Genomic DNA, 26,994 nt, shown 5'->3' on the forward strand with positions numbered 1-26,994 from the left:
CTTATTGCAATCACTATAGCATATGTTCCTTTATGTTATACGGTGCAATTTTATAAATGTTTTCATATGTGCACATTGATGTGTGAGTTATATCACTGTCTTGTACACTAATACTGGATGTTTTCTTGTAACAGGCTGTAGTACCGTATTGGAGTAGTGCCTGTTGGCTAACCTTGTCATTCATTATTTAGATTTGTTGTTTAAAGTTGTTTTGGTGAAAGTGTTGCTTTACATCATGACCATATGCATTTCCCTGCTAATGAGTACTAGCTCTTATAACTACTTTCCTCCACTGTGGGTGTTTTTTGTCTTTTGAATCCATTTGTTGCTAAACGGGTCGTTCATCATATGTAGTAACAAGAGAACCCACATGTTTTGCAACCAGAAACATACCAACACAGAATTTCAACTCCATCGCGTAAGAAATAGTTGAATATAGAAGCTACTATTCACCTTGTTAATGAAAGAGAACACGTCCATTTTATATTAATTCAAAGAAAAAATAAAACAAAGGAAATACGCAAGAAGCAAATAGATGCTGTAGAGAGTTACCACCTCCCCACCAACACAACTGTAAAACAAACTAAAATATGCTTCTGTTTGACCAAATGTGTTCTCTCCTTAGCACTTTTTGACATCAGAGTTTAACAAATACAGCCTTTTGAAGAAAGTATCCAGGTATCAAAGAAGAAAAATGGAATGAATTGCCTGAAGGGGTTAAATGCAGAGTCCATGTCTGGGGTAAAAACCCGAACTTGCCTCCACACCGCTGTTTTTAAGAAAGAGTAGTAAAAATACAAATTACAAGTAAACGCTCAAAATCTCCAGTGCTGTTTTGCTTTATCCTGTCTCACACTCAGTAGCCAATTTAAATGTCACTGACAAATAAAAACCATATTGTTTTTTCAAGACAGATTTTTTTTCACACATCACATGTTAAAGTTCAGTTCCCAAGGAAGCAAGTTGTGTCTCCTTGAGTAAAATGGCTGGAAATTTCCCCCAAATCATTGAGGAATTCATAGAAAGGATTTGTTTCCACTTCAAGTTGGCTACATAGACGTTTGCAGAGGTTCAAAAGAAAAAGAAAAAAAAAGAAAAGAACAAGCAAAACATCTGTCTTAATCACAAGCCCCATATATTTGAACAGGAACTTAAATACTCATAAACAAAATTAAAAAAAAAAAATCAAAAAACATTAACGTCCCAACTGGTCATTTTTCAGGGATATTAATGTTCTTCCATTGTGAAGGGTTGACTTGAAAACAAATAAAACATGGATCGATCTGGGATTGAACAAAGAAAGACATTAAATGCTGGTCCAAATTCTCATATTACTATGTCCACACATCAGCACACGTGGTAAAGTATCAGTAGTAGTTCCATGTGCAACTGTCCAGCATGTTGATGTAGTTTCTTCATGTAGGTAATATTCCCATATTTATAGTGGACTTTGCTGCTGTGAACATACGGAGTCTGCACTTGTATTCTCTCTTCCAACAAATGCATCCATTTTATAGCTTTGCTAGCTCCAAACATGTTCTAGATGTCAAAAGAATGGCAAATGTCCTGCAGTTAAGAAAATGGAGAGACTTCCAAACATGTAGATGTTTTTTTATCTACCTCATCAAGCAATCCCAAGCAGCTTTTATCTTGATGTAAGTCCCATAGGTTGTTCGTCATTATTAAGGTGACTCAAAGCCAAAATAGCACCCTCATGGCTTTTAAGCAATGTTCTTAACTTTAGAAAAAAAAAAAAAACGTTTTGGGTGTTTAATATTTGTTCTTCACCTTTTGATTTGATCTGTTCACATTTTTTTTAACATAGTCTCTTTTTTCCTACTTGGTAGATTCAGGCCTACTTGTATCATCTCTCATATCACCTTATCTACTGTCCATCATTTGAACATGATTGTAATGAGCAATGAGCTGTGAATGTTTTGTATTTTTTACTTTATTTTTAAAATATTTTTTGCTTACTTGCCTATGTCTTGTTAAATGCATCCTTTTTCATAATTTGCCATGTCATGTTTTTCATTTTGTATCTCCAAACTGGAAAGATGAACAAATCCCTGTATGAATCTAGGTCGTCGTTTAGAATTATTTAGATGTCAGAAATGTCTTCAGCTTTGTTTTTTGTTTGTGTGCGTATGCTCGCATTTATTTGATAGTTATTACAGGAAAAACGGTAAAAGAAAAAAAAAAAAGTGTTCCAAAAAATATACCCCTAACAATTGAATATACTAAGAATTGATGAGCTGAAAAATTGTGGGATCAGAGTCTATTGTTAACATTCAATTGTCCAGCCCACAGGGTAGGATCTCCTTTCTTCCCAATATCAGCTCTTTATTGCAATTACTGACATATAATTTTGTCGCTGGAGGCAAAAATGAAAAAAAAAAAAAAAAAAAAGAGAAAAGAAAAGAAAAAAAAAGACAAAAAATAGATCTTTGAGTTGCTGCAAAGTTCCATATGTTAATGTCATTTGTAGTTTTTGGCACTGGAAGGGGGAATATTCATTGATTCACTTAGCAGTGTGAAGTCTGCTGGTATTATAATCCAGTTGCTCCCAGTGCCATCCCTGCACTGTGGCTCATACATGGAATTGTCTGCATGGATTTTGGGAAGTCATGGCTCACCACTCTGCCGTTTTCGCCACTGCCTCCTGCTGTGGATGGTCTGGGTAATGTTGCCATCCGGACTGTTTCTGTGACTGTTTGCTGCGGAATTAAACAGAAACCCTTTTAAGAAGGAGAGGGGGGTTCAGCCCCTGTCCATTTTGCAATACAAAATTTCACAGCACTACATTTATTAAACAATTTCAAAAAAGATCAAAAGACAATTATTAAATGTGAAGATCTGCTGCAATACAAATTATTAGCAGTTAAATTATATCTACAATGCAAGAATACCAATACATGTAACAATGTAGCCTACAAGTGATATTGTTTTCAATTTTAAATGGGGATATATCCTGTTGTATCTTGGTAGGGTATAACTGGGCATTGGCATTTAGTAAATACAATGTGATTATATTGTAGTTAGTTTAAAAAAAGACAAAATGTTATCGGTGTAAAGTTGGGTAACAAATGATTTGGGTAAAATGTCTGTAGTAATGTGCTGTATGTGTGCTGAGAATATGAAAGGATATCAAGATTCAAGTATAACTGTGTCCCTGATTACAATCCAGTTCAGTTATGGCACAACTAAGGAGGTATAGATTGCATCCTTTGTGGACCAATAGACATATGTTATTGTTTCTCTTATCTCTCTATGCTCTCTACATGCAGACTGACAGATGTTGACAGAGACACTTAGGTCCAGCCTAGAGATAATAAAACAGTGTTTTTTTTAAAACCGATAACGTTAGTAATCTTGATATCTGCAGGTAATCTCCACTAAGCTTTCCCTCTGTTCTGAGGGTGCATTAAGAAATTGGCAGCTTGTCTAGGACTTAAGATCAGCACCAGAGCTACTGCTGGTGTGGTGGCCACACGCTGAGGGGTCCATCTGTTGGCCCATGCACTTAGGGCCACCCGATGGGTATTGCTGAACATGGGCCCTTTAACAGCACTACCAGGCCCCTGTAGTACCAGTAGTGCTGGGAAGAAGCGAACGCAGGTGGATAGTTGCTGTGGAGAACTTCAGTGAATTCAGTGACTGCTGAGCAAACACCAAATGGTGAATATTTTTTGCAGAATACTATGAAATATACTGTACATTATGGCTGTACTTGTTCACCAACAAGTTTAACGTAATTAAAGCTATTGACAGCAGCTACAAGTCCCATAAATACAAGACAATATTTGCAAACTGAGACATTTTGTATATTGAAGCTAGTAGTAACTGAAGCTGCAGAGCACCAAAATAAAATTAGCAGTTGCAGAAGCTAGAAGTAGTAGAAGCAACATTTTGGGGAGAACTAATCCATCCACATGTTGGTCCAGGTTGTGGGAATGATCTGGATGGAGAGGGGAGAGAGGAGTGAAAAAGTGGAGCACACAGAGCATGCTAAATGAGGTGAAATTCTGTAGTTTCAACATGTTGTTGTTGGAAGTTTTTAAGACTAGAGATCTATAGCAGTAGTGGGGACGGATGTATCTTGGATCATACAGCATTAATTACATGTGTGTTGAAAAAGGCCAGATACATTGAGTGGCAGGAGGTAAAGGTTAAAATAGGGTCTGCATTTTGTAGTAGTAGGTGGAAAAAAAGGTAACTGGACGCATCTCCACTCATGTATCTTAAGAAATGCATGAGTAAGGTCCAGGAGACCCTCTGGTCACAGCAAGATGGGCTATATAATTTAAAAAATTCTCAGAGGGATTGATACATTGGAAGATGAACAAATGTTAGCTCTAAGTGATATTGCAGCACTTCAGTTGGAGTTCACGATGCAAAGAGCTTTGTTAGTATCTAGATAACATTGATAATAGAGGTAGAAGATGTAATATCCACATTAGCAGTTTGTCTGAAGATATACTGCAAGATGAAATAAAACCTACTTTAATGAATATGTTTAATGAACTTCTGCAGCATGCACCTGATACTCAGCTAAAAAAAAAAAAACTACTCTCACTAGACCACTTAGAGCTGTCACTTTCTACCTGCTACATTTTTTGGATTTGAAAGAATGCACCCTGCAGAAAGCCGGTGAGGTAACATTTATACATGAAGGTAACAATAGAGTGATACTCTAGTCTGACTTCTTGAACACAGAATGATGAAATTACACCTTACAAATATTATGGACAGAAGATATATTTGTTGAAGTGGCAAGAAGAAAAAACAGGGTCTTCTCAATCAGCAAACTTATAGAAGATATAGTAGACTTTTGCAGGGCTCCAGATGCACACATTCCAATGACGGATGAAAGATAAGTGGTGAAATGTACTTCCACCATATAGTAGAGAGAATGTAATATATGGTGGAAATATGAAAAATAGACCTTTTTTGGAACATCAGTTTCAAGAAGATGCAGGGTACCTCTAATTTAATTTGGATATTTTGCTTACTAAGGCACTTTTCTTCTATTACGTATATCTCAAAATTCAAAAAGTCCCAGATCTACTGGAAATGAAAATGTTGGTGGCTCAGCCCTCTGGAAGAAGAAGGAAGGTAGCCTTAATGTAGTGTTCATGAGACCAATTTATGATGTTAGAAAGGAAGTGATATAAAGTTCAATTAATAGTCTATGGACTAATGCATTAGGGAAAGGGATGCAAACGTTAATGGTGACAAGGCTTTTTTCTGCTAGGTGGGAGGAAGGGGATGGTCTGGGAAGGTAGTTTAAATAATGTACACACATGAAGGGAACTAGCTGGTAAGGGGAGAATGACTTTAGTCTATTTTGAGTGGTATGTAAAGCCAGAATGAGGCCTGCAATGATTTGCATGTTCTTGTAATGTTATGTAATTTGATTTTTTAACCCCTTAAGGACACATGACATGTGTGACATGTCATGATTCCTTTTTATTCCAGAAGTTTGGTCCTTAAGGGGTTAAAGAAGTATACTCAATAAAATTAAAGAAATAAATAAAATTATGAAGGGATGGTTCCCTTTAAATATTCACATTCAAAGAGGGCCCCATTTAATCTATTTCTCTATTTCTCTATTCTCTTTAATTTGCTTGCCAATGGTCAATTGTTTGCTGTGGAATATCCCCATTGCAAAACTGTAAATCAATCACTCCAGAAAATTGTTAAATTCCTTGCAGAACTATATCATTAATTGTAACACAATGCCCTCAGATTTGATGCCACCTTCATCTTTTTTGATTCACTTCGGGATTTGTAGCAAAACTCGATAAGAGCAACCAACATGGCCAAGCCTAGACCTCCGATCAATATGTAGAAGACTCCAGCCACATTACTCAGACTCAAAGCACTCGTCTTATCCTGGAACGAAAAAAAAAAAAAGAGAGAAGAGAAAGAGAAGAGAAAGGAAGGATAAAAAAATGTTATGAAATTTATATGTAATTTGGAAAAGTTCCCAAGCTTCCTGATCTTCTAAAATTTACTTTTTCGAACAAAACACAATGAAGATATATCACAGGCTGATGTCAATGAACACCTTCACCCCTACTAAAATTTGTAGTTTGTAATGAAGGTGTTAAACCTTTTTGAAGCGGTCTTCACCAAAAATGCTTGTTCTTAGTGATAATCCGGCGAACAAGGTTTAGCTCAGCTGTGAAATGACGGCAGACTTTTCTACGGATAAAAACTGATCCATCTTTTGAAAGGGCATATGACAATGTTAAAAATGTGTCAGCAAAACTAAAGCTTGTAAATCACTAGGTATTATAAATCTGTTGAGCAAAGCGAATAGAGAATATAAAATAAATAAAATAAAAACTTCTTTATTACTGGTGATATAAAATCAGCACGCAATATATTCTATAACTCAGAAATATCATAATGGCTATATGTCAAGAGAGTTGTCTCAAGCAGAAATGTACATTCATTATATTTAGGTCACTATGAATTTGTCAAGAAAACTTAATATATTAAGTTTATGATAAAAAATTATCTATAATATAATAGAGATATATTGGGTATTTTGAAAATATGTACACACTTCAAAAAGGTTTGACAGCTGCCAGACACAACACACAATGAATTCTATATACTGTTGCCCTATGATAAACAAATTGCACCTAACACTCCACCCTATTTCTAAATATACTTTGCACCCCATTGGATCAACCATAGCATTTCATAGCCTTCAAGACCAATTTCTCTACGATTAACTGAAATTGCATGCATGCACCCAAAACATTTTTTAGGAAAAACCCACCCGCTCCTATTACCATTTTCTTGACACCTCAAGAAGAAAAAAAAAATCATTTTTATGAAAACCTGCCTTGATGGGCCTCTTGATCTAAGAGAAGCAGGAGCATATATTTATATTTCATATTCAAATGGTTTTATAGTGTTTATGTTTTTTGTTATATGTTCTACTCTAGATCTAGCTATAGTTCACATTTACATATTTTCTGGCACTGGGTGTGGGCAAAGCTTAAATATATTAATAGAATAAATGAAACGGGTGGATGAAGCATGTTAATTTCAACATGATACCTCCGAATAAGTGGATAAAGAGATCCAGTTCAAGTGTGAAATACAGCCTGCAAAGGGAAATTGGCTCTCTTGCCAAACAAGGAGTCCCTAGATATCTTTTATTTGTTTTTTTTTACAATGCATTTTGACATCCTTTTTAAATCATTCGCTCATAATGCTAGGTAGGAGGTCAATTAAATTCCAAAGTCCTCCAACCTGATAGGTGTTGAGATTTAATCTGTTTGATAAATATGCAAAGCAATTGCGAGAAGTGTGTTGATAAACATAGGTTTGAAACAGCATTTGTAGGTTACTTCGGCAGCCAACTCACTAGGTGTTCATCATGGGAAATATGATGAGCAGCATGTAGTGTATTTGACTGCCTATCACTGGTTTACTATATATCTGTTTCATATTACCCTGACATGGTTTTTACAGTGATTATTCGATACAGTGGCATCTTATTAGTATCAACCAGAATACATTAAGTTCCTATTTTTGTTTCTTGTTTGCAGCTGTGATGTTTCTGCAAAGGAAATATCTTGTTGATAGGAAGGGAAAGAAATGGAAGGAAGAGGTTTGATCATGCTTATAATGCATTGCCTATTGAGGGCTGGTGCATGTATTTGTTGGTCTTTGTATGTCCTATAACTACACTTACTATCTTCACTTTATGGGCTCAATTCTATAATAAGTTGTACAGTTGGCCTAAACTAATTTTACTGCATGATTTGCTATTTCATAATTTATTATATCCTGACCCTGTCCTCTTCAACAGTAACATTATACTGAACAATATCAACCTTAACATTTTTTTATGTTCCTATGTATTTATTTATTCTCTTTAAGAGGAACACAATTAAAGTTATATATGGGGTTCAAGACGAAGTCCTCCTGCAAGTAATACGAGGTCACCATAACCCCCTAATAAATTTAATATAAATCAATTACATCAATGTATTTATTACTGGGTGGCAAGTGGTTAGTGGTAGATGGCCAGTTAATTCATTTTTAACTCTTACAATGCTGCATATGGTGTGAGGATAGAGATGGCTCCCTATCATCAGGCCCCTCCTGATTAATGTGATTAATTTTGCATTTTTAGATCTTTTTAAGCAGTTTGCTTGCTGTCTTTTCTCCTACTCTTCACTTGATCATCCTCCTTTAAAATAATCTGCACTGAATACAGGTTTATCACAAGCAATAAATCCTACCTTCAGTATTTAGGTTTGGCAATTTAATGCACTTCTAATAGGCTTCTGTGTGGTAAAATACATTTGATAAATTGCATCTACTAATTATATAACTTGTTCTAACTCTTGCTTAACGTTTTTGTATTGTCAATAGAATAATAAACGTGCCGTAGTTAAATCTAATAACCTATTTAGTTATTTAGTATACATCACAATTAACAAGATAGCGCTATTACTAATAGTTTATTACTAATAGTAATAAAGTGGGGTCCTAAGATCCCTCAAAGACAGCTATAATATCAGATTACGAGGCAATAATAGCCAAGTGAGCCAATTCTTCTACCTAGTATCGGCAAGGGTCCTAGGTGTGTTACAAGTTTGGCTCTCCCTTTCACTCTTTGCAAAGGAATGGTAAATGGTGCCCAGATTGATCAGAATTCCAGGGTCCCTGTCCAGCCCTTGGGCCCTTGGTGGAATTCTTTGCCTTTCTTATGGCTACTCCTGCGATACCTAGAAAACTTGCAGAGGAAACCAATTTTGTACGGTTTGCCATCTGTGATGTCATCTTACTTCCTATCTTAAAGGAACATTATAGGTTCAGGAATGCATGTATACTGAATACAGTAACATCTTACTTTTATTCCAGTCTGCTGCTGCTGGCTCTGCCCCTGATCTGCCTGCTTGGCAGAAGTGTGGATCTGAGCCAATCACAATGCTTTAACAGAGGAAATCATTGGATTAGCTGAGCTAGTGAAGGAGGCAGATCAGGGGCAGAGCCAGCACAAGCCAAACACAGACCTGGCCAATGAGCATCCTCTGAATCAATGCATCTCTATGAGGAAAGCTCAGTGTCTCTATGGAGAGGGCAAAGACACTAAATGGCAGTCCTGTGCATTGTGCAGCACTGACCCAGGAAGCACTTCTGGTAGCCATCTGAGGAGAGGCCAGTGGAAGCATCCCTAGGCTGTAATGTAAACACTGCCTTTTAGAGATAAACATCAGCAGTACTTGGGTTTACTATTAAGAGAGTTAAGCAGAAACTTTGGTGGCAACAAGGCTAATCATTGAGTTGCAATGACTTCTTGTAAAATTTTGACAATGAAAAACAAATCTGACAATTTCTGTTGAAATTAAATCCCCCCCACCCCCCAATATATGCTAGAAAGTTCTCAAGTCAGCAAAATTAGCTGACTAATTTTGGTTAGACTTCTTTGTTTATAGGTTTAATATGATTATTATCGCCATTTAAATAGCACCAACAGTTTCTGTAGTGGTTTACAATATTAGCCTATGTAACATTTCTTCTTCTACATTTTAGAATGTGGCAGATGTTTATTTGCAGCCACCTACTTGTTCATACTCTAAAACTTATGTTTTTGGTGGAGGTGTGTTCTATATCCATATCCGATTGTTACTGCAACTAGTTGTTAAATTTAAGAAACTGGCTACAATTGGCTGCACAATTCCATGGAGTTAATTTATAAACAGCATGTCAATCTTTCAATAGGCAAGAATGACTCGTTGACTATTTAATGCTTGGCAATACATTGTAAAAGGGATTGGATGCTACATGAACAGATTGCATTACAGCTGTTCCATTATAGAGTGTGTGATATGAAAACTAAACAACTATGAAGAAAGAAATTAATGTTACACCATAAGGGTAGGCATCAGCTAAACTATTCATCTGACATGGTAATGTTTAGAAGTGATAAAATGTAAGATATCCCAAGGTTCCAATGTGAACATAAAAAAGTAAAATGCTAATATCTGTTTTGAACTGTGTTTTGCATTTCTAACTAATAATGTATGTGTCCATTAGTGAAGTCATGGGCTTTCACCACTAATACACTGCAAACTATTGTTTAGTAGGTGGGTATGAGTTTAAAGAATTATACAATTCGTAATAAGGAAAGAATTGTGCTGAAAGGGAAATTTGTGATTTTGACTTTCTAAACTGTCATTAGTAGGTCCCTATTTGTGCCAAATTTGGATAAATAATATGCTCTTGTTTTCAGCTGGTGACATTCTCTTGAAAATTAGAGTGTTTTCTTAAAATAAAAATGAAACTTAATCCTCATCTAGAAGTTCTACAATTGATCCACTTGCTGCAGGGAGGGAGAAGTAACTCCTGTGAAAACAACACACAAAAATACAAAAAAAAAATAAAAACAATAAAAAAAAAAAATGAAAAAAAAATAACATGCCCAGTAAATCCCTACTGCAGCAAAGGATTTAGGAAAACTCTGTTAACCAATCAGAAGGCCCTTGTAGCATCATGTGTTTCAAGGCGGGAACTCTGTGAGTCGGGTGACTAACCTTACTTCCGGAGTCTTTGCTTCCACATTCCCCTTTATCGTACCACCATTTGCTTTTCAGCTTGTCTAAGACGCCTTGCTCACTGAGTTTCAATACCGCTAGGTTTACAGCACCTCTTCAAACCAGGGGATATAACATAAATAACATTACCAATGTTATTTTATGTTATTCAGCAGCATAGCAACATTTCATTGAGGCATTCATTGTCTTATGCGTGTACCATGACAAAGTGATACGCTTCAATACTCCATCAAGCTCCCCCACCCTATCCCTCTCAATCCCCCATCCTTGATAGCCCCTTTCTCCCCTCTCTTCCAGCCAAGCCAGATGAGTATTAACTATATCACTTTGAGTAACCAGCAACACCCGTCCCCATCCACTGGACATTTTACTCTTGATTGAACTTGGTGTCTCATGCACCATACATGTTTTAAACTTAATTTATATTTATAGCCATCCCTTCATTGTTAATGGCTTTTCTCTTACTTATTCCTCATTAATAATTACAAAGTCAATAGTGGGACTAATGAAGTGTGCAGTTTATCATGGGAGTGCTGCCATTTTTATTTATACTCAGTTTAAAAAAAAGATGACTTCTACTGACTTTGTATTCATGTTTTTTATAGTGTTTTTCTTTAAAATAATGTATAATGAAAAGTCTGTGAGATATTTTTCTATTGTTCCTTTGACACCATTTTCTTTTTATGTTTTTGTGACAAAATCCCAATAAAATATTTAATCAGATTAGATCTTTCTAATAAAGTTTCTTTGCATTTTTAATATCTTTTATCTATTTATCTGCTAATTGCTTTTATACTGAATCTGTGTTTGTGTCATTGTTTGGTGCACTATATTTCTATCGTCATTGTATACTGAATCTTGTGTCAAGTTGATAAATAACTCATTTATGGTTAGTAGTGTCTTTATGAAGGGAGGCTGATAATTTAGAATTGGAACTTTTGGGGTGTACAGGGCAGTTGCTGGTTACTATCCATGCTGTTTCATTACCCGCCAGTTTATTCTTACTGGGGCTGACCTTGGAATCACCTCCCCCGCTGCCGCATTCTCCCTTGTCGTACCACCATTTGTTTTTCAATTTGTCCAAAAGCCCCTGCTCGTTCAGTTTTAACACTGCCAGGTTTACTGGATTTCTTTAAAAATGAATAGATAACACTCGATAAGTTACAGCTTGAGAAATCACTCATGAGGTCATGAGACAAAGGATAGGTGAACCAGCTGAAGCCTCTTCCTAGACCACATACATCCATCCTTGCTCCAAGTCCAACATTGTCCAGCTCCCAGGCTGTGTCATGGTTTAGTGTGCCCAATGAGGCATGACTTGAAGAAGGCATTATTGATCAATATAATACCTCAATGGGTACAATGAACAATTACACTCGTTTGTTGGAGTATTTGAATTGTTGTAGATTTGGGGAATTTTATGGGTGAGGTCCCTTTCTCTTTATATTTATGCATTAATAAGGTGGGACTCTAGTAAAAAAAAGTGTGCTTAATTTTCTTGACTAATGGCGATGAATCATAAATGGTACACTTTTAGGGATATATGAGTCATAATAGTTTATGGGTTCATTTGCATTTATATAAAAATAATTTTCAAAATCTTTGTGATTTTCTGTTGCAAAATAATGCTACAAAAGTATAATTTACCAAAACATACTACAGTGAGGTCCGGAAATATTTTGACACTGACACAAGATTAGACAATTAGACAATTGCATGGATAGGTGTGGGCTATTAATTTGTTATTTCTTCATTAATTAAGCAGGCAAAAGGTCTGGAGTCGATTCCAGGTGTGAGATTTGCATTTGGAAGCTGTTGCAGTACACCCACAACATGTGGGCAACGTAGCTCTCAATGCAAGAACAACAGGCCATCATTAGTCTCCCAAAAAAAAAATCTATTGAGGGATCGCAAGAACATTAGGAGTGGCTGGTGAGCTCTGTGGACGTCCACGAAAAACAACCGTGGTGGATGATCATATGATCCTTTCCACGATAAAGAAAAACCCCTTCACAACATCCAACCAAGTGAGGAACACTCTCCAGGAGGTAGGCATATCATTATCAAAGTTTACCATAAAGAGAAGACATCGTGACAGCAAATACTGGGGGTTCCCCAGGAGGTTTAAACCATTCATAAGCCTCAAGAATAGACTTTGCCAGAAACATCTATAAAAGCCAGCCCAGCACTGGAACAGAATTCTTTAGACAGATAACCTGTGCCAGTATGATGTGAAGAAAACAGTATGGAGAACAGCTCATGGTCCAAAGCATACTTTATCATCTGTAAAACATGGTGGAGGCAGTGTGATGGCATGGGCATATGTGGCTTCCAATGGCACTGGGTCACTGGTGTTTATTGATGATGTGACAGAAGCAGCCAGATGATTTCTGAAGTTTATAGGGATATATTGTTGTCTCTCATTCAGCCAAATTCAGTGAAGTTGATTGGATGGCACTTCACTTTACAGATGGACAATGACCCAAAACATACTGCGCAATCAACACAGGAGTTTTTAACCCCTTATGGACCAAACTTCTGGAATAAAAGGGAATCATGACATGTCACACATGTCATGTGTCCTTAAGGGGTTAAAGCTAAGAAGTGGAATATTCTGCAATGGCCGGGTCAATCAGCAGATCTCAACCCGATTGCGCATGCATTTCACTTGCTGAAGACAAAACATAAGGCAGAAAGATCCACGAACAAACAACAACTGAAGACAGCTGCAGTAAAGTCTTTGCAAAGCATCGCAGAGGAGGAAACCTCCTGTCTGGTGCTATCCATGCGTTCCAGACTTCAAGCACTCATTGCCTGTAAAGGATTCTTAACAAAATATAAAAAAAATTCAATTGTATTATGAATGTGTAAATTTTTACAATTACATTTGAGTTTCTCAAATAAGGGGAATATGTATGAAAATGGTTTCAATTCCGAAACGTTTCATGCAATATTTTTGTTCAACCCCTTGAATAAAAGCTGAAAGTCTGTACTTCAATTGCATCATGGTTGTTTCATTTCAAACCCATTGTGGTGGTGTAAAGAGCCAAAATAATGAAAATTGTGTCACTGTCCAAATATTTCTGATCTAACTGTATACTGACATGGGCTTGTGAGCTTTTTCTTGATGACCATATAGTGGTGGTGAAACATCTCTCATTTACAAGTGTGCATTTATATTTGGAACAGTGTTGAGGTAACATTTTTGGTTTACAGTTTCAAATCATGTTGTATTCTTGTGGTAAAATTCTGAAGTCTTTCCAAGTCAAAGATATATTATTTTGATATTTTGAGAGAAGGCAAGTTGATAATGGGTGTTGCTGAGAATCTTGGGAACTTCACTGCAAACTGTATGGTTTTCCCTCCTCTGGTTGAACAGAGCATTACACTTGCTGTTTCTATCTATTGTGGTTCGAGAATAATCTAGGTTGTGATTAAGGTGATTAGACAGTGATTCTTAACCTTAACACTTTAGATGCTAGTGAACCCATGATGCTTGACAAGTCATCAGTTAGCCATCACTATGGCAGGGGAATCTATAAATGCTATTACCCATTTAACAATTTTCCAACTGAATGCATTTTGGCATCTAGTGATGTTACTATAAATGTTAGTATGTACTAGTATGACAGCAATAATGTTTCCCCTATTCCCTTTTAGCCAATTACTCCATGGAAATTAATCATCATACTTATTATTTATACACCTACACATATTTCCTTCCCTTAAATAATTTGTGATTATCATCGCATTACATATTTTTGTTGGATACATTTAAATGTGTTTTAGGAGGAGGAGCAGTATTAATTGTCTATTAATGGTCTGAAAAAGTAATATGAGTAATAAAGTTGTATGAGAATTGGTTTTGGCTTACTACAAGCTCGACTTGGAGGCAGGATGGTTCTTGCAGTGGAAATAAAAATCATATTAAGGCTTATCACTGGGCAACATTACATGTCAAAAGTAGTAATTTAGCCTCTTTTAAGACCTCTTTTTTTGTCCTGGACATCTGGCAGCGGGGGCTGGGGTGAGGTTTGCTTGAGAAGCAGATAGGGGAGAAGTAAAGATTAAAACTGGATCACCAATCCTTCTGAGTGATTCTCCATGACAAATACACACATAGAAAGACAAAAAACTTTAGCAATGAATGTGCAACAGGTGGAGTGTATGAGAGGAGGAATGCAAAAGAAGGAACATGTTTTGGCTCTGCATATTTTACGAATAAGGAATCTAAAGAAGTAAAAATGCATGGAGTAGTAGATGCATCATCATAAAAATTATTATCCAAATATATTACCAGTAGTAATGACCCAGAACATTTGTAAGTAAGCTAGGGGACCACTAGTATGGGCACATCAATGATTGCTGCGTTATTGAACAAGTAGCTCAAAACATCTGGTGAAGAAAATCCTTTTTTATATTTATCCATACACAAAGGAGGGAAGATTGTTGACTGTAGACCCAGTTTTAGGCTAGCATATAGACTATATATATATATATAGTAATTGTCACATCTGTCTAAAGGGCACTCAACTGGCATCCATTGTGAGACATCAAGCCGAGTAGTTCTGTAACTATCAATTTTGATGACTGCCACTGCCTATATCCTTAATCTTAACCATTAACCTAACTGTACATGGGAGGGAAGAGCATTGACTACCAAATAATGGGACATCACAGCATACCTCTGTACATGGCGAATGCTGGGTGATGGTCAGTTTCCTGAACCACCTGCTCCCTCTATGTACACACTAAGGGACCCTACAAATATATAGTTGATAATACATCTAGTTTTTTGTAATCTGCTTACTGATTTTAAATATAATTCAGATTTTATTTTCTTTCTATGTCACCTTTCAATTCTATACTAGAGATATATTTATTGAGCTAGTAGTTAACATTTTACTTTTCAAGTCACCAATCTGACCACTATCTAGTTAATAAATCTCCTTGTTTACTGCACAAGCCTTAACTTTCTAAATTTACAGCTTGCCCTGTGCAACGTTTAGCAGTTAATCCACCTTCCAAACAAACGGCACTCCAGGGACTGTTACATTCATATATAACTTCTTGTTTAATGTCAATGTTTCAGTTAGACTAAGCTAACTTTCTTCGTGTGCCCCTGAAGAAAGATAGAAATATAGAAACATAGAATGTGATGGCAGATAAAAACCATTCACCCCATCTAGTCTGTCCAATTTTCTAAATACTTTCATTAGTATTTAGTAGTAGTGGCATGAGCACCTCTTTCTACTGCTAATAGCTTTCCCTATTATCCCTATTGAGAAAATGGTTAAAAACAATGGCTTAAAGCAATCATGCCAAGTTAGCTTAGTCAAACTGAAGTATTGACAATAAATGAGCAGTTATATATGAATTTAACGGAGTGCTGTTTGTTTGGAAGACACACATACACACACACATATGTATATATATATATATATATATATATATATAATATCCAATAGTACCCAGCACACACACTCACAAAATGTCAAAAAATGCCGGGTGCATTGCAGCCATAGCCAAGAATATGTAGAAATACAAAAAATGAAGGCTTGCACTCACGGTCTGTTGTTTGAATTAAAACAATTCTTCTTCATTCAAATTCGCTTAAAACATGGTTGCTGTCATCTCATCAACGTTTCAGCCACATCAGTGGCTTTCATCAGGATCAACTCAGCATACGGTATGCTGAGTTGATCCTGATGAAAGCCACTGATGTGGCTGAAACGTTGATGAGATGACAGCAACCATGTTTTAAGCGAATTTGAATGAAGAAGAATTGTTTTAATTCAAACAACAGACCGTGAGTGCAAGCCTTCATTTTTTGTATTTCTATATATATATATATATATATATATATATATATATATATATATATTTATTATTCTTAGCAAACTAAAAACTACTGAACAGCACAAGAATTCTAGAACAAAAAGTGATGAAGCATCCACTGCTGTCTAATCTCCCAATATTATGTAAAGAACACAAGGCACACAATAATGGCTATAGATTATGTTATTAATATCGTTTTGAACAATTTTCTCAAGTTATAATATAAAGCAATGGACAGCTATGGAGAAGATACGGTTACAGTGCTTACGCAGTAATTCCAGCAGACAAGTCAAGGCTAAGCTTTCATAAGAAATGTAAAAATAACTTCAAGACTGAACATTTTTCCACTGTGCGTCAAACAACTAAGCTCACATTATCCAGGTCATATGGAAGATGTCGAGAAAGTATATTTTTGATTTCAAAATACCAGCACATTTAATGTGAGAGTCAGATGATTGATTAACGCATTTCCTTTACAATTTGTTGCACACTTCTCTGGGACTTGAAGGGTCAAGTAACTGCCACCATCCCAAACTCCCTTGGGAAAATCCGTGTTTCTGATTCCTAATGAAATAAAACAGTACCATGCACCTCTCTTGTGGTTCAGTGCTTAGCTGCTTAGTGTGACATTTTGAGGACAGAGCAGAGAGGGTTATATTCGCTAATTTGAGAAGTCTTAGCTTTTGGTTGAAGAAGAGAATAGGAACAGGAGCATTAAAGGTCACCATTCTGAAAATGAATGTGTGCGCAGTTTCATAAGTCATTCACACCTTCTGAACCATTCTCCATCATTTTACTTGAGATGTCTACATGTGTCTAATTTTGCAGCTGCTTTAGCAAGGTAGTTTATTTCCCACTGCCTCATGCAGAAAATATATATATATATATATATATATATATTGTGTGCTGTAAGGGGCAAGAACACATGCCAGGAAGCTAAAGAATGGCACAACACCACAAACAGAGGTAATGTAATCCACTGTGTTGATTAAAAGGAATCAACACAGTAGAGGAGGAGACTATATTTAAACGAAGAAAAACTACCACAACAAGAGGACATAGTCTTAAATTAGAGGGGCAAAGGTTTAAAAATAATATCCGGAAGTATTACTTTCCAGAGAGGGTAGTGGATGCATGGAATAGCCTTCCAGCTGAAGTTGTAGAGGTTAACACAGTAAAGGAGTTTAAGCATGCGTGGGATAGGCATAAGGCTATCCTAACTATAAGATAATGCCAGGGAATAATGAGTATTTAGAAAATTGGGCAGACTAGATGGGCCGAATGGTTCTTATCTACCATCACATTCTATGTTTCTATGTTAATTCACACTACATTTCATGAAATAAATGGATGCATTGATGTATAGCCAAACAGAGAGATAGATAGATAGATAGATAGAACTGTATTCATATAAAAGTCACATACACACATTCCACCAGTATATGTGCTTTCACATAATCACCAGAACACATATACAAATGCATATAGCACACATATATACACAGCTTCCACCAGAATGCAATTACACACAAATTCAACTTCTACCAGTATACACCTACACTTACATAGTTTCCACGCACAACGACAGATACACATACATAGCTTACGTTAGCATTTTCACTCAAAATATTGTCATAAAATGTTACAGACAAAGTTCTATCAGAATATAGTTGCATACATGCAATTTCTACCAGAGCACATGTGCACATTCACATGCTCTCACACACAATACACATGTACATACACACAGTTTCACCAAAATACACAATATGCATCAGAATGGACACAAACAGCTGTCTAAAGAGATGTGCACACACAACATCTATCAGAGTGCAGATATTAACACATACAGCATCCACTAGAATTCTGAGAGACAAACTTTCAGGGCCCACTATACATGCACACATTCACCATGGCTGAATGGAGATAATAGAATTTGTAATCCAGCCATTGCAGGTGAGGCTCTATGTTATTGAATAAAACATACATTGTTAATATTTAACGAGAAGATAAATAATGATTTAAAAATTCATGAATGATATTCTCGCTGAAGCGATAGCTTATTAATGGTCCTTTCCATAATTACTGCTGAGGCTGCTGATAAAGTTTTTAATGCTCAAATCTTTGCTTTTATCATTGAGATTATTTGCTTATTATTCCTTGCTATATGCCAGCATGCATTGTGTTAATGATTGCAGGATCATATCAACTGCCGACAGCCTTATTGCGCTTGTACGACCCCTGCAGTGAAGTCATCTCTAATTTTGATTTAGAGGGGGAAAAGCAACCCCTAAGACATTTCTAAATAGATTAAAATTCTGATTGTTAATCCAACAGTTAAATGTCATAACCTTCTTTAACTGTTTTTACTATTTTAAGATATATGTTACTTGAAGGGTTTCACATTTTTTTTTCATAGAAAATATGCAGTAACAATTATTTTGTATGTATATTCTCTTTGTGATAATGACTGCAGGAATAGCTCCAATACCTTTCCAGGATGCTTATTTAGAAAACCAATGGATTTGAACATCCAGAATACTCTTTCCCCCTAAGACATAAAGCAAACAAAACACAAACAAAAATCTACTACTCGATTTAGGAGAATAACTAAACAGAGGTATTTCCTTCTAGCAGTACTGGTCAGCTAAGCTCGTTCCCAGTCACAAAATAATAATTAAACAGCAAAAATATGTTCTTACCACTCAGGATCGGTTTTACACTCACTCTGTGTCGGTGATCAGCAACCTAGTGCGAAAATCTCAGCAGGCTAAATAGGGCTGGGCAGTGTTAATTAAGTAGAAGCTAAAGCGGCTACAAGTATTAACCCAGGAGGCAGAGGAAAAGTGCACTTTCCATATGCTGACTTGCGTACCTGCCCTTAATTAACCTTCCCCCAGTAACCTTGTCACATCTTATATACATTAGTAAAATATATCTCAAAAAAGTGATATATGGGGGTCACAGGAGAGTGAGGATAGTACAAAAACCTCTGGCGAACAACATCCTTTGTTTACTAAAAGAAGGCATAATTGTTGTCTGTACACCTCAATTTTAGGCTAGCGTTGGAGGCTCTCTTGATATGTCCTCTGGTACAGAAATTAATAATAATTCTCTTGTCTATCACAAGGGCGCTCAACTAGCATCAATTGCAAGACATCAGGCAGAGGCTTCAAGTACAAACAGGAGGGACTGCACTCAAGCAACGGTAGCTGCTCCTGATCTCAAGGTTGGCATTTCCCCCAGAAAAAAACCACAACGGAAACAGCAAGCAAATGATGACAAAGGTTCGGCCTATACTAGCCTTTGTTAAGTCATAAACTATCACTCCTTAATATACCAAAACTGTTATTTGTAATTGTAATTTTATAATTATTAGTTTTCTATCTTCCAGAGCAGGGGTCCTCAAACTCCGGCCCCCCAGATGTTGCTGAACTACAACTCCCATGATTCTCTGGCCATCTATGTAATTCAAAGAATCAAGAGATTTGTAGTTCAGCAACATCTGGGGGGCCGGAGTTTGAGGACCCCTGTTCCAGAGCATTACTTGTGTTTATTCTGAGTGACTACTCTAGCTTAACCATTAGTACCTACAGTGACATATTTGAGCCCTCAGTCTTCTTAGGGGCATTTCATGTCTGCTTAGGCAGGTACAGTTTCGTCATCAAATCAAGATAGCCTCTACTACAACTAGGGCACATTTATTGCCTAGTTGTTCAAGGATTAATTTAAAAAATATATTTTATAACTTTATTTGTCAAAGTATGCATTACAAATTGAGTTTGCATTTTACTAAATGTAAACTTAAAGTGAACAGTGTTTTAAAATGGAATGAATAAACAGACAATGTTGTCAGCATCGACAACTCCTATCTCCCCTTTTCTTCCATTAAGTAATATATTTAGGCAAAATAATTCTGACGTAAAGGCCTCTTAGAGTTGATGTGATGCTGGGAAGATATGCAGAGCCAAATGGTAGTAAAGAAGACAGGTTCAGAAATAAATATGTGAGCATTAAGAAGGAAGGTGAGATGAGACATTGTCAAAGGTATGCCACAAATCTACCCTCCAAAAACAGAACATGTAGACATATATTTTGCAGATCAGCAAAACCTACCTTGGGTTGAAAGGTTCAGATAGTAATGTGACACTGGGCATATGAGATCATAGTGTTTTCTATTCTAAGCAAAACAGCTGCTGTAAAGCACTACTTCCATATTCTCAACCATGAGTCTGGTCCAACAGTAGGCCACAGCAGCTGGAATGCAAGAATGTCTATTCTGACTTGCAGTTGTTAATGGAGATAAAGGGGCTTATTCTCTCGAACATTGGGTCGTCAGGAGTTAACTATCAAGTTAGATGAAACCAGCCAAACTAGCAATCAGTATGTCACTACAACTGACTATTAACTAACTAAAAAAAAAAATCCTTACTAATTATTTATTGAAACTCATTATTTGCTATATATTAATCTCCCTTTAGGAGCAAATTGCATTACTTTCAGTGGGGTGAAACATTTCTAAGTGAACTATAATAAATAATAAAAGTAGTTAATACTATGCTATATTTCTACAACAGTAGTTATTTGGGTAAACTAACTGTATTGTAAAGGGATTAAATATGAATAATATTTTATTTTGCACTGTATGAAAAAGATCAGGTTTATCATATATTTCAGGAACAATGTCTAGAGAAGGTATGCATCCTATTATGGAAACGGTGAATATAAATAATATTCATTTTGCAGGGTGCCAGATTAATTGCATTGTTCTGAAATAACCTAATATTTGTTTCAATGCTGGAGAGCAGATCCTAGAATAGACCAGTGTCACGCAGTGCTCCAAGTTTACTTGAAATTAGTTTCTAGTGGCTATTGTGTTTACAATGTAAAATGATACAGAAGGGATGGACAGCATGGAGACAAGAAGAGATGAATTTTCCAGGGAGAGACTGTTTCATGTATCCCAGGTCTATAGCGAAAAGAGCCAAGATCAATACACAGGAAAGCAGAGCTTAGGTTACATACCTCAGAGGAGACCCCTTGGGGGTTGCAATGCCATATCCCTTGGAGTCCAAGTTACCTCCCACCTTCATAGTGTCACATGGCTTTCTCTGCTCAATGTATTCATTCATGGTGGACTCCAAGAGGTAGGCATATTTGCCCTTTGACTTCCTCACTCTATTCATTCCATCCTCTGTTGTCTTTACGAAAACTGAGGGCTCTGCTGAGCGCATGTAAGTCCACATCTTCTCAAAAACAGCAATTTTAGATCTCTAGGAGAAGGGAATAATAGATTTTGAAGATGGGAAAATCCAATGGATGTATATCAATAATTAGCTGCATGGTTGTGCTAGAACAAAAACTCTTCCCGTCGCCACATGGGTTAATTACAGTTATTTGCCTTGATTTTGTGATATCCTGTTGTTTCGGAGCACATTGCTATTATAAATAAATAAGAGAGACATATACCAGGTTATTTAGTACAGTGACCATAGAAAATCCTCTCAGCCAACTATGCTTCCATTTTGGCTACCTAGACCTTAAATATGAAATTCACTTTGGTTTCAATATGCATTTCTGGCAATTCTCACTTCATTCAATAATCCTAATGGACACAATTCTATAAGAATAAAAATATGTGAAAGGGATAAAATGCATGTTTACAGTTAAGACTTTAGGCAACATACTGCTGGAGCGATGTCACAGTTAATGTAGCAACTGTATTAGCTGGTCAAACGTCAGTGACCCACTTCCTATTTCTGGACTGATTTGTGGTCAATAAAATTAATGTCATTGAGATAGCTAATAATAATATGTATACCCTAGGGCATGCTTAAAAATGATTGAACTCACTTTATCTATTCTCATAAAAAAGAAAGAGGAATAAGGCATTATGTGTCTGGGTATTATTAGTTCTCATTCTACTGGCAAAGATCCTAAGCCAGCATAAATTGATTGCCCATTATGGTTAGATCTTAGTCGGTATACACATTTAGATAGTAGCAACACAAATTATATATTCACCAATGCTTTGCTTTGTCACAAATCTATTTAGCAGTGTAAGTTCTATTTGCAGAATTTAATGTCTCATTAAAATGCACTGTTTTAAGTACTTCCCTTTATTTCCTCTAGTAACCATTTCCTGCGGAAAAATCCAAAGCACAAAATTAAGCCTATAATACTTTGATATCAGGGTTTACATGAAGCAACTTGTGAAAATGGATATATTGTGTTAATATTATGGCAAGGATACAATGTGCACACTTTGATCTCGTTATGCATTGATGATCACGACCGAGTAGTAAGATCACAGGGTGCTGATAGATTGTGGAAACACAGTTATCACAAAAAGACAGAAAACAAGATACTTTGGCATATCAAAACTAATAGCTGCAAATCCCATTTTATTGTTGCTATTACACATTCTGTAGGGTAGAAACATCAAGTATGGAGTACGCATTTAAACTTAGAAAATAACTTTCCTAAAATACTATAACGCCTAAAATTCTAATAAAAAATCAATCAATCACATTTGAACGTCTTTTGTCAGCAGGTTCTGCCATGAGCTTTCCATGCATCAGAAAGTAGATAAAACCAGCTGATCTTTGCTCTCAAAAGGAAGAGCTGATCATATTATTGAAGCATAAGTATTTAAAAACATTTGCAGTTATTTAGTTTTGAAAAATAGGCTCTATCAGTCAAGCAATGATATCAGAGAGAGTCTGCCAGATGACCTGATATGTCACTAAATCATGGGGTGTTTATAGATTTAGCAATTTTTGATAATTGCTGCAGTTAAAAGCAGCAGGCAGACAGACTGAGACAGGCATGGATAGTTCTCTGCAACACTGCCCATGGAACATAGTTGTTATTGTGTTTATAATGTCCTTATAAAGCTAGGGTAGGCAAACTTCGGTCAATCCACATGGTGTGGACTACATCTTAACTGATGCTAGCGTTATGGTTGTAAGGACATTCTGGGAGATTGTGAGATGGAGTTCACAACTTATGGAGTGCCAAAGGTTATCTGCAATGAGTAAAAATGTATTGTTGAAAAACCTTTAGCTATGACTAAGTCAAGAGTTTTTAGTCATTCTATAAACAACTACCAGATTAGATATAAATCCATTGATATAGAATCTGAAAACCCCCAAATCCCTGATCTTTTATAGACATTTAAAAATTGTTTGAGAACAACCAGGCTTAGTGGTTCAGTTAACGATGATTTATGTTTAACACATTTTGGCAGGTATTTGGCTGGTGAATTTATGGTATTACGCTTTTGCAGTTTTAAGGTTAGCAACTAGTGAACATATTTATACATACTGTATTTTTTTTTATTAATGGTAGTTTTGAAATCTCTACCTTAAAAAATTCTTTGGTGGACCCAGAATCTAGAGTTCCATAGGCAATCTCTGTTTGTTTGGCTAGATCATCAGCACTCTCTATTGGAGATACCATCCTCTCGACAGTCAGAAAGGCAGCTAGATTGGCCGTGTAGGACGAGATGATGATCAATGTAAAAAACCACCAGACACCACCAACAATGCGTCCTGAGAGGGACCTAAGAAATATTAGGAAACAGGCAAAATATTACATATTGAAAGTGGAAAATTAAACCCTTTGGGTTATCAAAATGCAAATCCTTTGTTAACCTTGAGTCTCTGAAGCACACAACTTTCTTTATTATTTGTTTTTTCTTTTTTAATATTTTTCTTTCTCTAATATTGAAAAATAAACAATATTTGTCCACATCAGCTTTTTATACACGAGCCTTTGCTTAACAGAGGAGAGGTCATTGAATTGTGCACCAGATGAGTCTACTAAGTTGTATATTTTTAAGTTGATGAGTAGGTAAAGACTTTGGAGGAAAAAAAAACATCTCTCTTCTAAAATCTACCTCTATTAAATAGTAAGCTATTCTTCACCTCTTGGCAAATTATAAAGACGAACACTTCTTACACGAGGAGTGCCTTAGGACTTTGTCACTTTAGACACTTTAATTTTTATATTAAGGACTAGAAGGGCTGAACTAGGATTATGGTATTATTTTAGTTCATCTAAGCACCACTATTTACTTTTAATGTGAAACATAGACCATAATGGATTCAGTTTAGAATGTTTTGAATAATGCACTATCACTTTAAATTTTAAATACAGATCATGTTGGATTTTTTATGACACTTTATTATATTTTTATGACGGCACTTTATGATATTTGTGATATGCACCAAGCACTTTATACAAGTTTCCGCACTCTGTTATACTACAATACATGGTGTTTAATGGCTACACATGGTGTAACAAAAAAACGGTGAGATAATATGCAACTATATTATGGATATACCAGGCTAGTCTCTGTTGCTATAAATTTAACAACACACCATGTAGGACTAGATGAAAAAAATTATTCTTCATCCCTTGACATATTAGTAATATGATCATTTTTTCTATATATATATATAGTAGGAGTGTATTATTACACTGTCATTATTTACTGCTAAGGTGAAACCCAGATTACAATGGATTCCTTGGAGAGTATTTTGCATAATGCACTGTCACTTTAAATTTTAAATGCACATCACACTAGATTGTTTTGATGACACTTTATTATATTTTTCTCTGCCAGCACTTTATGATATTAGTGATATGCACTAAACACTTTATCTAAATGTCTGCACTCTGATGGATTATGATACATGGTGTTTAAAAGCTACACATGCCGTTGGCATTTAGGTGTAAGAAGAAAATGGTGATATATTGTATAATTATAATATGGAGTTGCAACATAACAATGTATCTATCTTTCTGTTATATTGGAATGTTTGGTGAGTGGGCGGCATCCATCTCTCGGTCTGGGAGCTTTAGACAGTAATGATCTGATCAACAGTAATCACGCATGCGCCAGTATCCCCTGAGAGATGGGGAACGCTTGCTGATGCGAAGCAGGCTGAGTGGCTAACAGGATATAAGTGTAGATCGTGTGATCCGCGTCCTGATCTCTATGGTGATAGTCTCTGCCACATGTTGAGTGTTATGATAATGAGCAGAGATTCAATTGGTGCAGGAATGCCAGTCCACTGAACAGCTGAACTGTAAGTTAATGATTACTTATTTAATTGTGTGGTTTGCCTCATTTCAGTAGTGTTTGTCCTGATTTAAGTTCCTATCCACAACTGAAACGTTGATGATTGTTTGACACTCATTTCAGTAAAGATGTTTGAGTGATAATACCTGGGAGTGCTGATATTTTTCGTACTACATATTTAGTGCAATCGAGCACCGGGTTAAACTCACCGTGAGTAGGATGGCAAGGTATTTCTTATTTTATATATATATATATATATATATATATATATATACACACACACACTCGTATTATATATATATATATCCAATATCAATTTAAAAAAAACACACTCTTTATAATTTTTATATTTATATACACTGCTCAAAAAAAATAAAGGGAACACTTAAACAACACAATGTAACTTCAAGTCAATCACACTTCTGTGAAATCAAACTGTCCACTTAGGAAGCAACACTGAGTGACAATCAATTTCACATGCTGTTGTGCAAATGGGATAGACAACAGGTGGAAATTAGAGGCAATCAGCAAGACACCCCCAGTAAAGGAGTGGTTCTTCAGGTGGTGACCACAGACCACTTCTCAGTTCCCATGCTTCCTGGCTGATGTTTTGGTCACTTTTGAATGCTGGCGGTGCTTTCACTCTAGTGGTAGCATGAGACGGAGTCTACAACCCACACAAGTGGCTCAGGTAGTGCAGCTCATCCAGGATGGCACATCAATGCAAGCTGTGGCAAGAAGGTTTGCTGTGTCTGTCAGCATAGTGTGCAGAGCATGGAGGCGCTACCAGGAGACAGGCCAGTACATCAGGAGACGTGGAGAGGGCCGTAGGAGGGCAACAACCCAGCAGCAGGACCGCTACCTCCGCCTTTGTGCAAGGAGGAACAGGAGGAGAACTGCCAGAGCCCTGAAAAATTACCTCCAGCAGGCCACAAATGTGCATGTGTCTGCGCTCAAATGGTCAGAAACAGATTCCATGAGGGTGGTATGAGGGCCCGACATCCACAGGTGGGGGTTGTGCTTACAGCCCAACACCGTGCAAGACGTTTGGCATTTGCCAGAGAACAGCAAGATTATCAAATTCATCACTGGCGCCCTGTGCTCTTCACAAATGAAAGCAGGTTCACACCGAGCACATGTGACAGACGTGACAGAGTCTGGAGATGCCATGGAGAATGTTCTGCTGCCTGCAAGATCCTCCAGCATGACCGGTTTGGCAGTGGGTCAGTAATGGTGAGGGGTGGCATTTCTTTGGGGGGCCGCACAGCCGTCCATGTGCCCGCCAGAGGTAGCCTGACTGCCATTAGTTACCGAGATGAGATCCTCAGACCCTTTGTGAGACCATATGCTGGTGCGGTTGGGCCCTGGGTTCCTCCTAATGCAAGACAATGCTAGACCTCATGTGGCTGGAGTGTGTCAGCAGTTCCTGCAAGACGAAGGCATTGATGCTATGGACTGGCCTGCCCGTTCCACAGACCT

The 26,994-nt window shown here is 36.7% G+C and overlaps 1 protein-coding gene across 5 annotated transcripts in view; it reads right to left on the bottom strand.

Moving 5' to 3' along the window:
* Nucleotides 1–448: 448 nt before the first annotated feature.
* The window catches only part of GRIA1 (glutamate ionotropic receptor AMPA type subunit 1), a 217,676-nt gene continuing 191,130 nt past the window's right edge, over nt 449–26,994 (bottom strand). For 2 of the 5 annotated variants that reach the window (XM_063447853.1, XM_063447850.1), the window contains exons 12-16: nt 23,793–23,991; nt 21,453–21,700; nt 10,569–10,683; nt 5,761–5,895; nt 449–2,738 (exon numbers count right to left, since the gene is read on the bottom strand). In XM_063447853.1, coding sequence (XP_063303923.1) covers nt 2,550–2,738; nt 5,761–5,895; nt 10,569–10,683; nt 21,453–21,700; nt 23,793–23,991 — 886 coding nt within the window. In that variant the 3' untranslated portion in view covers nt 449–2,549. Of the gene's footprint in view, nt 2,739–5,760; nt 5,896–10,568; nt 10,684–11,594; nt 11,720–21,452; nt 21,701–23,792; nt 23,992–26,994 lie in introns of those variants that run through there. The other 3 variants (XM_063447852.1, XM_063447851.1, XM_063447854.1) reach the window with 2 other exon arrangements.

This window comes from Pelobates fuscus, chromosome 3 (assembly GCF_036172605.1).
Source record: "Pelobates fuscus isolate aPelFus1 chromosome 3, aPelFus1.pri, whole genome shotgun sequence".
In the NCBI taxonomy this organism is placed as follows: Eukaryota; Metazoa; Chordata; class Amphibia; order Anura; family Pelobatidae; genus Pelobates; species Pelobates fuscus.